General features: G+C 36.8%; 1 protein-coding gene across 1 annotated transcript in view; it reads left to right on the top strand.

Annotated features, from left to right (window-relative positions):
• The window catches only part of LOC124595467 (rootletin), a 252,703-nt gene that overhangs the window by 197,167 nt on the left and 42,226 nt on the right, over positions 1–13,310 (top strand). Inside the window, exons 23-26 of the mRNA XM_047134220.1 lie at positions 1,530–1,740; positions 2,792–2,901; positions 7,058–7,234; positions 12,243–12,350. Coding sequence (XP_046990176.1) covers positions 1,530–1,740; positions 2,792–2,901; positions 7,058–7,234; positions 12,243–12,350 — 606 coding nt within the window. The remainder of the gene's footprint in view (positions 1–1,529; positions 1,741–2,791; positions 2,902–7,057; positions 7,235–12,242; positions 12,351–13,310) is intronic.

Below are 13,310 nucleotides of genomic sequence, written 5' to 3'. Positions count from 1 at the left end.
TAATGACTTCATGGAAAAATGTTTTCAGTTGCCTGTGGAACCATGACTTTACTCAATTAAGACTCTCCTTGTCCATTGCAAATCAGTGGCCACAAATATCTTTCCAAAAATATCAGGTCTGTATGGAGGCAATGTAAGGGCTTCCCATTGAAACTTCTGCGATTTAGTTGAAACAGTATGTGGACTGGCATTATCCTGCAACAGAATGATGGCATCTGTCAATATTTCTCGGTGTCTGGACTTCATGGCAACCATCAATTTGTGTAAAGTGTCCACTTACTTCTGTGCATTACTTGTAACGCTGTGTTCCAAAAAGTCAATGAGCAGTGGGCCCCTGCAGTCAAAGAAAAAGGTGGTCATGGCTTTCCCAGAGCTGGCATGACTATTGTTTTGAGGACTCTGCAGAAATTTCACTGAGAAGCTCTTACATATCCTCCATACAGTCCTGATTTCTCCCCATATGATTTCCATAGTTTTGGAGTCCAGAAGAAACACATTTATGCCCATCGATTTGCTTCAGACAAAAAGGTGCTTGCCTGGGTACAATCAGGTTTCCATAGCAATGGTGCTCATATGGTATTTTTTAGGGGAAAGCCTAGACCATGGAGGTATTTTGAATATGTTGGAAGAAGAATGGCGACTTGTAAGTAGCCGTATAAAGGCTCCAGTTCCGATTCTGTTAACAACCTGTATAATAATGACTTTTAAGACATTTTCTTGAAAGAAAAACATTTGACAACGCCCTTTTTTTTTTTTTTTTTTTTGGCGTTGAGAAATAGGGAGGGCTGGGCTGTGGCCTCCCCTTTGCTCCTGGGTATGGGAACCCGCAAACATTTTTCCATACAGGCACTGACCAACTTGCCTCTCAATGGGATTGACCAACTTGCCTCTCAATGGGATAAATATGGTAACACTTATGGTGCTTACTTTTGAAATAATAAACAGTTTACTTACTGTTTTTTCATCTGGCTCATTGTCATTTGATTCCCCTTATAAAATGTGTAATAAAACTATTGACTTATTCTGTGGCCGAAATATTAGGCAGGACATCTTCCCACCTGACTAGACATTTGTTGTGGTTATTGTGCTCACAGTTTGCCAAGTGCTTTGTTTACTTGGTAAATCAATCATAAACAGCTATGAAGTATTCTGTAATACTGTAAACCATAGTAATGGTGTATGAGCAGTCCTATATGATCTCAGAAAATACATGTGTTAGATCAAAGAAATTTAATATACTAAATGTGTTTCACACAAACAATCTCTGAAAATGTGACTGCATATTTAGTTTTAATTCATAACACATAATTAACAGACCAAATATAGTGTGTGTGTGTGTGTGTGTGTGTGTGTGTGTGTGTGTGTGGTGTTTTCAGTTTCATCTTGGACTATCATGGCAATGTTTATATGTAAATTTGTTAATCTGGAGCTGAAACTGTGTCTGTTGAAGTTTCTTGTTAAAAAGATTTCTTTCCTGTAAGCTGTTTGGAGTTTTCAGGTCAGTGTATAGACCTTTTTTTAACCTATAGGCCAGACTTGGTGGTGCAGAGGGCAGAGTCAGAGCCCTAGATCAGCAACTAGTACAACTGGAATCTGCTAAGAAAGAAGTGGAGCAGAAGTTAAGCAGTGTTGGATCAACACTACGAAGAATTGCTGGCATACAGATGGATGGAAGTGTCACACTTCCATACAGGTTGCTCAGCCCCTCAAGACGTTGGAGCCCAGTCCGAGCAGGTAAATGTGTTTTGATGTAAGTTTATCTAGTAATTTGATAGCTTCATTATTTACATTCCAGTCTGGTTTTCTAAGACAATTTATAAATTCACCAGATCATTTCCTTCAATTACATAGTAAGCTTGGAGACAGTGGTGAAGAGACTTTATCCAGATTTATATATTCCATGTTTTCCATAGAAAACTTAAGAACAGAAAAAAAACAAGTGTGTCACAGAGAAATGCTCAGAGACCAACTCTAAGACGTTCAAAAGCATTCCTATAAAAATTTAAAAGCATAAATTTTCATATGTTTCTAATAAGAGATGCTCACTGAAACATAAAAAATAGGCTTGTTTACTGTAATGCCTCGAAGTTTTTTGCACAAAAAGATCATCAGTAATGGCCTGTAAACAATAAATCACAGATTGAGGTGCTCATATAGTGGATTGTACAGTGCACTAGCTTACGAGACAGGGAGGTGAGCCAGATCCAGATTGAATTCACACGGTAGATTAATGACCAGGGGCTGGTGCATCAGCCAGCATGAGTGTGGATTTTAGGCATTTCCTCACACTCTTGTAGACAAATGCTGGGCTGGTCCCTGTATTCTACCACAGAGAATACAACACACAAGCAGTTAAAATACAGTCACACACACACACACACACACACACACACACACACACACAAAGTATAAGAAATTCATAGACAGACGGTGCATACATCTTCTGTGCCTTAAGTTAGATTGACAACTGTGATGTCAAAGGATATCTGGTCACAAAGGTAAATAATAAAATAAAATAAAATATTTGCTGACTCCCAAAGAAGTGAACCCTGTACTAGACATAATAAATGCTAAAGAAAAGAAATAATTAGTTACAGATTAATTGTGAACCACTAAAATATGAAAATAATATTGACTGTTTTCAGCCATGAAATATAAACTATCAGATTTTTATTTCTTTTTTCCTACAATTGATTTTGTAAATTATTTGAGCATAATAATTCTTTATAAATCATGTACTGAATATTAACTTGTTATCAGCTTCATTTAATTTATGTTATAATCATTACAGCTCAGGATGCAGATTCACGAGGTGAGGGTGTTATTGATGTTGACCCAGAGCTTGTTAGAAAAGGAGTGCGGTCCCTCATGCATCAAGTTGCTCAAATAGAACGAGAAAGGGTACGTCAAAATTGTACCTCAATTCTTAATATTATGCTTTTTCATCTAATGGAATGTTGAAAGCTTATAGAATGCTTAACTGAGATTCTTCTCATATGCTTTAATTGGTCATTGTGATAATTTGTGTAACCTTTTGGGTTTATTTTATTAAGGAACTTCTATGTAGTGGAAAAACATGACAGATTGATGGTGGCAACTGAAATAACAATGAAATTCAGACCCTTCCCTTTGTCAGGAAAAAATGAAATGGTGAATCAAACAAACTGAAACTCTTGAAAGGATTTTGAAGTTATTTGTCAATAAATTAAAAGAAAGCATTGGACAAGAAAATACTGAACTGTTTTAATAATAATAATAATAATAATATGTACTCCACCTTCTCCACAGTCTTGAAATCAGACAATGCTGGTAATAGTAGTATAATAAGAAAGTTGAAGAAGTAAAAAAAATCACTCACTGTATGGTTGATATACTGAGTGTAGTCTGAATGTACATAGACAAGCTGGAGATTGCCACTAAGCTGTCTGGCAGTTTCCTTCCTTTTATCAAACAGAATAAGATAAACACACGCACATACCTATGAACAGCTATGTTGTCTCAGCACTGCAACTAGACTGAGCCCAGTTAGGTTTTAGATTGGAGAAGATGGTCAGGTAAAAAGGGAATTGTTTTGTTATTTGAAAGCAGAGTGTCATGCAGGGAGCACAGAAGGAAACAGAAGTAATTAATGCTCTTCTGCTATATAAGATATTACTTATCATTGTTTTTACTTTCACTTTTTTTAAATCTGATTCTAAGAACAGAGTTTGTGAGTAATGTCTTAAAGATAGCAGCAGAAAAATAATCATAATAATTGGGAGAAGTATTAAGATAATTTTAGATACTTCTTACTCCTGATTTTGTATCTCAGCCTGCAATGGATGCAGATGTATTGACCATGGAGTCAGTTGACCCCTGTTTTTTGCAGCTCCCCAAGGATACTGGTCAATGCACAACAGCAGAATAGGTCCCACACCACAACTGATGTCCAAACAACTAGAGCACTTTTCAAGCAACAGCTATAACCTGCCTTTGTAGTACAGGCTCAACAGCCATATGGAGGTACCATTCTTACAAGGAATGTCAACAACATTATGCCACCGATTCCATTTAGGACTTTGTTTCCTGTCACATCCCCTAGTCTTGCCATATATTGCTGCCAGGAAGTAAGACTGGTTGCAATGCAATTGCAAGGCTCAACAATACTTCACAGACTGAGTCTCTGACTAGAACCACTGGTGTTTCTATGTATGTGTGTGTGTGTGTGTGTGTGTGTGTGTGTGTGTGTGTGTGTGTATATATATATATATATATATATATATATATATATATATCTCACAAGTTTCCAAAAATGGAAAAATTTCCTCAGAGACTCAGGTGTCGTGTCTCAATTAATTAGCTTAGATTACAGTGAAACTGGCAACAAGGATTGTCACACATAGCATTAGTAGTCATTCTGATGTAATTATTTCATTATTAGGCCATTAGTTATATTACTTCACATGGGACGTAGCGTATTAAAGTTGTTAGACCTGTAACAGCAGTAGTCAGACCTACAGGAAGAGCACCACCAACTACTACTGGCACTGCTCCAGAAGCAACAAGAGCTGATCATGGAAATGCTGTTACACTGGCTCGTCTGTGTCTCACCAAACACCACCACCACTTCACTCACACAATTTCCAACAGTCAACAGCTGTTCAGAAGCCTGGGTTAGATGGTAATCTTCACTGTGGACAGCTTCTTAAGGCTGCGTACTCAGTGAAACTGTTTGCCAAACATTACTAGGTTTGTTGATTATTTGACTGTGTACAGCACTGTTTGTCAAACATAGTGTGTCTGAACAATGGAAAGTCCAGGATGGAATAACAATGATATTATGAAAAATTATTGATTGCTACTCACCACATAGAGGGAACACTGAGTCACAGACAGGCACAATGAAAAGACTGTTATACATTTGAGCTTTGCACTAAAGACCTCCTTCTAATGTAGAAAAGACACACACATTCATGACTCACACAGACATGACTACCGTCTCTGGCTGCTGTGGCTGTACTGCAGACTTCAACTGCACCTGATGGGAGCAGCAATCTAGTGTGGCAGGTAGAGGTAAAGAAGCGGCATGGGGTGATGAGGGGAAGGGATAGAAGGGTAGGTGGGGGGAGGTGTAGCACTGTTTGTGTGAGTATGCAGGGACATATTCAGGACAGGGTAGATGCAGGTGGGGGCTTTGGGGACGGCAGACAAGGAGAGAAGTAGAGAAGGGAGGGAAGACTACTGTGTGCATTGGCAGAATAGAAGGCTGTGTATTGCTGGTGTGGGAGCTGGGAAGGGGATAGGTAGGTAGAGGACAGGGGGTAACAAAGGTTGAGGTCAGGGGGGTTTTGGGGGTCTGACCTCAATATTTGCTAGTCCCTGTCCTCCACCTACCTATTCTCTCCCATGCTCCCACTCCAGCACTACATGGCCTTCTATTCTACCAACACACCCACTAGTATTTTCCCCCGTCTTCCTCCTTCCCTTCCCCCTCCCCAAATCTCCCAACCGCACCTAGCAGCCCTATCTTTTTCCCACCAAGTCCCTACACGCTCCCACAAACATCACTGCATCTTCCCCCCGACACCTACTCTGCTATCCCCTCCCCACGCCTCCTCCTTACACACGCTAGATCGCAAGTTGCAGTCCGCAGTGTGGCCACAGTGCCCATTGACAGCAGAAACGTGTTTGTGAGTTGTGCTTGTGAGAATGTGTAGGTGTTTCCTGCTTTGGATGAAGGCCTTTCTGCAGGAAGCTTAAGTATAAGCAGTCTTTTCGTTGTGCCTGTCCACGATTCTTCTTCTCTCTGTGGTGAGTAGCAATCTATCATTTTCATAATATTGTTGTTAGATTATGTTTGACGTGTTTTGAGAGAAATTTTGATCAGCAGCAGATTTGACAAGATGGTGAATGTTTGTGTTGATATTTTTCTGCACATGTTTACTGAAATATAGTGTTATTACAATTTATCTCGCTGTAATGTAGGTATCCACAATTATGGAAACTATCCTCTGGGAGAAAAAATAGCTTTGGCAGTTATCAAAATGTTAGAGGTGTTGCATCTTTACCATTGATATATTATGCAGGAAGAGGTTAAGAAGAAAGTTGGTGCTCTACCCACAACATAGGAGTGCGAGTGCAATAAAATAAAAATTAAATTAAATAAAACAAAACATTGGAGCTCTCCAGTTATTCCATGGACAGTATACATGTTCCAACATTGTGATATTTTAATGAAGTGTCATTAAAGGACCAAAAGTAAGAAAATAATTTTTTCATATACTTGTGTCTTCTTTTCAGTGTGAGTGCAATGTAACTCCATTATTAAAAGTTTGACTGTCTATTGTTGGAAAGGTGAAGTAATCAACAGGTTCTGAGTGTAATTTTATTTAGCAGATTTACATGGGTATATTTCTCTTTCCATTTCAACCATTCCTTAGACAAGCATCTTGTTTTCTTTTTCTTCCTTACATACAGTGCTAAAGTCAAAGCCAGTAAAACTTTTTCTGCATTGGCAGCCATCATACGTTTCAAAAGTGAGATTAAATTGACAAACTTTGTTGGTAAGAGTACAGATTTGTTTGATGAATTTGTGGATAAAAAGAGCAAATTTGACTAACAAGTTTCATTGTGTACAGGCTCCTTTAAGGTGCAGTGGTCCCGGTAAGTTTCAATTGCTACAGAATTTGCTTCATCGGATGGAGTCAGCCACCTTCACCTTGTACAGATTCGTTGACATTACCACTACTACATTCTGAATGTGTACATTGTGTTCAAGTGAATGCTTTTGTCTTTCCTTTCTTTCTCATCGGTGCAGAAAACAAAGACAGCTGCATTTACAGTTTTATCACCAGAATTACCTAAGAAAACTCCTAGTGGAATAAAATGTGCAATAATAAGTAGAGGGAAACCCTGGCATTGTTGACAGATGATAGCCAAGGAAGTGTGGAACAGTATTCTAAATGTTTATCTACAGTTACTGCGTCTGAGACAGAATTCCATTCTGTTAGGCAGCTGGAAAAAATTGTGGCTATTTTAATTACATATATTGCATTACATATTGCTTGTTTGTGTGTAGGATGATTACAAGACCCAAGTGGGAAGCATGAAGCGCCAGTTGCAAGAGGTTCAAGACCTAAATGCTAAAACAGAAACAAAACTGAGTTCTGCCTTGCAAAGTCTGCGTTCACTACAGGATGAGAAGGGAAGCCTAGAAATGAAGCTTGGACAGAAGCAGACAGCTCTACAAGCTCAGGTAAGTGTGTGACAAATAAAATCGGTTATAAAGTTGTGTTTCAATGGAAGTGACGTACAGATCCAGCCATGTGTAAATCTGTTTTACTAAAAGCTATTGGCATAAAGGCAAGAAAAGTGGATTCCAGTCTCTTTAATTATAGATCCTGCATATAAATTTAATGTCCACGACCACTATACAATGTATTGTCTGTATGCATTGCTTGTCAATACAGTTAGCTCTCCTTCACAATCCATTTACATATAGTGTTCTGTGAAGTGTGCTCTTTTGTATTAAAGAATTACATTACCATGACAGCAGCTTGTGAGTAACATGGAGTGTTTTTGTAACTAGGCAGAACATAAACAGTAGGTGATATGATTTGCCCTAAAGATAGTATGAGAGCTAAAATGAAGAATTAATGATTATAGTTATGGAATATCCTGTCTGTACTTGGAGGAACCACGTATTAAAAATCTTAAATAAACAATATTGATGTTTCACATTAATATTTCTTTAGTAGTTCTTTATGAACCAGCTTTTGGATTTAACCCAATACCAAGCAGATAGTCCACACAACGTCAGTGAAAGTTCATAGCTGTATAAAGATTTTTTATATATCAAATGATAATAATGGCACTACTACTGTGTTGCATGGATAAACTGGTAAATGTGATGAACAGACTGAAAAAAGGGGGTGGGGAAGGCAAAGGGGAGAATGGAGTCTATGCAATGTTTGTGTCAAACAGGTATAACAAACATATTATCTAATGGTGAGAAAAATATTGACTGGTTGCTGCTACTGTAGTGAGGCTGAATAATGAAACTATGTTCATTCATTACAGACCAGGTGATTGGTGTTCATTAATAGCTAGAAGTTCAAATAATGTTAGTTTTCCATCTGTAGTTCCTCTATGGAGAACATGGCATTCAGTATCAAAAGAATGGCTTTCTTTAAGAGCATGTTCAGCAAAGGTGGGATCTTTCTTGTCATTCTCCAGCTCCTTTCATGTCAGTTAGTCTAGTAGTAATAGCCCTGTCTGATTGACCTACAATGATTTGCTACACAGATTGCAGGAAACCCTGTGAATTCCACCCTGTTCTAAAGTTGGAATCTTGTCTGTACTGTTGAACAGAAAGTGGGAAACAGTATTATTTGCATAAAAAGCTTGAGTATATTTTTGGTATTTTTTGGATTTTAGTTAGCTGGCAAGTATCTATCAAGTCCTACGTACGTATAGCATGTGGAAGCAGTTGTTACTGGAGTGGTTCAGCACTTTCTGAGGAGGATACAATAGCTCAGTTATCCTCTGTCTCTTATCTTACTGATTATGTTTTCAATTAGGGTAGCACTATAACCATAGCATTTACCTTAGTAACATGGGAAATATTGGAAAACCCAGGTCAGGATGGCTGGACAGGGAATAAACCCCAGTCTCCCAAATGTCAGTCCAGTACTTTAAGAATGGTGTAGGCACCTTGCTCAGTACGTGATTGGGAGGGGAATCACATATACATAATCTGCATAGTGACTGCAACATGCATAAGAAGTAAGTCATTGAACAAGAAATTTTGAAAATAAAAATACTACTGCTATTTCATTAATTATTTTCAATTAATGTCAAAATCTGATTTGGTTTGTGGTACTGATAGTAAGCGTTGCACCATGGAGCAGAAAGTTTGTGTGTTGTGGGGCGATGGGAATTGGCAGGTCCTGCTGTGTCGTAAAGTGTCACACATCTTTCGGAAACAATCTTTGTACAGCTATGAACTCTTGCTGATAGTTTAATACTAAACAGATAGTTTACAACTATCTGATGATGGCTTAAAAAAACAAAAGCTGGTTCATAACAAACTATTAAATAAATATCGTCATGGAACATCAATACTGTGTATTTAAGTTTTTAATTAATGGTTATTTCATCCAAAATTTCCCACAAATGAGTGATAATATAGAAAACAACTTGATGTATACAATGTTTTCATCTGAAACAAAACTAGTCTTCCCTAGTAACTACAAAAGTGTTGTGATGTTCATAGTATAATTTTCTGAGATGTAAATTTTTAGTAATATATGCCTCCCCATAAAAATGCAAGGGTTAAACTGGTTTTGATTTTCTAGCTACAATTTTGTGATCTTTGTCTTAATTTTCTGGCTGTGCCACAGTTCTTAATCTGAGAAAAAGGACTGTGAAAGAAATTATCTAAAATTATAATACTAAAACAAAGATGTAAAAAAGATGGAGAACATAGAAATTAAGTACGAAAAGAGACAAAGGCACCAACAACAGAAAATTTAATCTACAAGTGTGTTGTTGGAAGTATTGTGTGATGTGTGTAGACAGTTGATTAAAGAAAACATGTTTTTATTTCATTATTATTCATGTATGGGCCCAATAGGACCGCACGAGGTACAATCAGTCAATGTCACTTTTGATGGTTGGCCTTCTTTTGTGTCCAAATCTGTTTCATCCTATCAGAGTGAAGTCCCTTTCTTTCATCAGACTACAGTGTTCCAGTCTGTTTCCTAATTTTCCTCTGACCAACTTTACAGTCACATATCTTTTGTCTGAATGTTTTTCTGTCTGTAATGTCTGACTGAGCTATACTAGCTACTTTAAGACACTCCTTAATCGCAGTGATCCATTTAATTGACTCTGCTTTTGCCTTACTTCTGTTTTCGTAGAAATCTACTATTTGTTTTGTCAATCTAGTGGGTGATATTCTTTTAACGATCCCCTAAAACTTAAGTCTTTGTTTTTGTCACCATGTATGTCTGTGTATTCTTGTATTTCCTTATTACTTTTCAGTCCATAAGTTTCACCATCAGTAATTTTGGGGCCTAATAATCTTTCTTTTTTTCTTTTGACATTCTTCTGTATCTCCTCTTTCCATTTAAAATTAAAGTTTCTGCTCCATAAAGACATTCAGGTTTGATTACAGTGCTGTAATACCCAAGTTTACTGAATTTAGAAAGTGTTTTTTTTTTATTATAATATGCTGCCTTTGCAACAGCATTGGTGGTTTCATGCTAAAGGCACTGGTAGTTAAAAAAAGAATGGTGGTTTTGGGCAGAATCCACTGGTACCCAAGCAATTATGAGAACTGGGGATAAAATATTGTTTGGCCAACCAGAGTTAGTGTAGTGTTTCGAGAATTTCAGTGTAAATTCAAGAACCACTCAGTGAGTGTGGGATGATAGAATCCTATGTATTGCGCGTCTCATGTTGGTCTGTGCAGGTTTGAAATTCAGTCGTGAGAAGAATGTAGACGTGGTGGTCGAATGGCAACAACAAGTACTTTTCAGGCGATCCATGGAAGTTTTAGTGAAACTGTACGGAAGAACCATGGAGCTTCTATGTTATTCTGTGCTAATTGTGTCAGTGACCATGGTTATAATAAAGAGAACAGTTGAGAAGGTACTCTTGAGAAAAACTCTTAGTCTGGTTGAAGGGAAGACGTGTATTAAGATCCATGTTGAGAATGGACATGGTGTTAAGCCAACTTTCTCTTATATGTATATTAGTTTGTTTCTGACATTTGGAGACATGAGAGACTTATGAAGCAGTATATATTTATATGAAGAGTGAGATTTGTAATATGTCTGAAGTTCAAATATACGTCATTAGTTGTAGCAAATGAAATTGGTATGTCTACTTATTTTTATTAGTATTAAGAAATTCCTGTACCTAGCAGCATACTTGAGTACTTCGGGAAAGAAGGTGAAAGAGAGTTTTCAGCAGCAGGCTGGCCAGCAAAGGAGTTTGGCCGAACATCTCAAGTAAGTCATCTCATAAAAGAAGTAGAAGTTATATTACTTCACACTTAAATTGTCGTCCAAAGCCATCAGAATAGACTTTCCAGATTTGCAGAAATCACTTTAAAGCAAATACCAGGATGGTTCTTAGATAAGGGCGTAGCTGTTTTCCGTTCCTATCCTTCTCCAGTCTCAGTATATGTTACGATATCTCTCTAATAATTTCACTGTTGATGGTGCACTGAAATGTAATCTTATTTCCTTAATTACTCCATCAATTCCTGGATGTAAAACAATTTATTGTTGAAAAATTGAGTCCAATGAACACCCCATATGAGCCATAGCTATTTTGCATACTTTCCAGAAACACACTTCATGGATGGAATCTGTTCATTGGTAAAACATTTAACGCTGTGCTTTGTTCTTAAAAGAGACTATGACAAAAAGAGGGCATTTTTGTATTGAAGAAACACAATAATTCAATGCCAGAGCAAGGCCTTTTCATCTTGTCTTCATACCTCGCGAATACCTCTGTCACTTGGGTCCTAAGTAACTGCCCCTCCCCTCTTTTTTGCTACATAACCAAATATGTTCATCTTTTTCTGTCTTGGTGAGAGAACCTGTGGTTTAAAAAGCTAGAAATTTTATTTTCTGTATATATATTTCTGTTGGCTGTACTGTGAGCTGTGCTTCCTGAAGGTAAGTTTGGCCAATCCACCCAGCTGTTGGTTAATTGAAAAACATTAATTGTTGCTTGGGGAGACAATGGTTAAGAATGCTTTAGATCTTTCAAGTGAAAAAAAAAACATGAATGACAATGCCTTCTTTAAATTTTAACATGTGATTGGTGAAAGCAACTCAAGTGAATCATATCTTTCAGAAGTCAGTGCCTTCATTTTAAGATGTAGCATCACAAAAGTATTGAATGTTTCTAGTGCTCTTTCACAGTTCATATCTGTTATAAGAATCATTGTCAGCATGGCTTCCCATGTTCCATTTTTTATCACACCATAATATTTATTCATTGTGTTTCATAGCAAAATATATGTTTTCATGATAACACATTTTTGTTTAAATGAAAAAAAATAGTAATTTTTAGCTACTATGAAGATTTCTAGGCGAATTATAATCAGAGACAACATTTTTTTTCTTTCAAGATAAAACACTATTTGAGTGTGCACTCGAAAAAACTTTGTTTGGATAACTCATTATTTGAGTCATTAAATGTAGATAAATGTGATAAAAATGATTGATGAGAGAACTTTGTTACAGGCTGATGCAATGCAGCAGAAATCAGAAGAGTTACAACAACTCAGAGAGAAAGTTACAACACTGGAATTGAACATGCAAAGTAGCTCAGAAGAGAAAGGTCAATATGAGGTAAAAATTTAACTTAAGTATATGACATCTTAATGCAAATTACTTCAATTTGAGAGAAAATAGCAAAATGCTTTTTTGGTACTTTTTACAACCACCTGATCTTAGATGAAAGGAACTGATACAATATATTATGTGTGTATTATGTGTAGTAGTAAATAATTTTTTTTGTGTTTCTGACTGTTATCAACTATGTCATCTTTCCAGATGTACTATGTCTCTTACTTTTGGATTAAAGCAGTTAATTTCAATACATAGTCTTTAGTTCATAGCATATGGATAGAATTTATTGATGTTGAGCATTTTATTCAAATCACATGACACAAGAGTCATTCTTAAAACTAATACAGTGTAATCTCATTGTGTGGAATATTCCTCAACTGGCTGATCGAAGCTAACAGTAATTTTAGATACATACTGATAGTGCGAAACAAGGTTGGCAAATTCTTGACAAGTTTAGATTAATATTCAAATTATCCACAGAGATGAGAGGTATAGTGCCTATCTCATTCACCACACATAACACAAAACAAAAGACTGGTATTAAGTGTGTGACACTATAAAATGATACAAGATGTTTGATATTCTCAGAAATATTAGTACAAGCTACAGGGAAAATGTGTAATATACAATAGGTACAAGAACAAAGAGTTAACAATGACAATAGAAACCAAGAGAGAAGTGGTCAGATTAAAAAAGGGCATAAAGCAGAAATTCAGTATTTTTCTCCTACTCATTAACCTGTACACTGAAGCAGCACAGATGAAAATAGAAAAAAGTTTCAGAAGTAAGATTAAAACTCAGGATGAAAGGATATTGCTATCACTAGAGAAAGTGAAAAATTACAGATTACTGTACCTGTAGAATGTATTTACCATTATAATGAACACAATGTAGAATGAGAGTAGAAAAAGTAATGAGGGGTAGCAGAAATGAGATCAGTAATAAATTGGGGACTATGCA

The sequence above is a fragment of the Schistocerca americana genome, chromosome 2, assembly GCF_021461395.2.
Source record: "Schistocerca americana isolate TAMUIC-IGC-003095 chromosome 2, iqSchAmer2.1, whole genome shotgun sequence".
NCBI classification, from domain to species: Eukaryota; Metazoa; Arthropoda; class Insecta; order Orthoptera; family Acrididae; genus Schistocerca; species Schistocerca americana.
The sequence above is the reverse complement of the archived record's forward strand: the minus strand, read 5'-3'. Positions and strand labels throughout refer to the sequence as shown.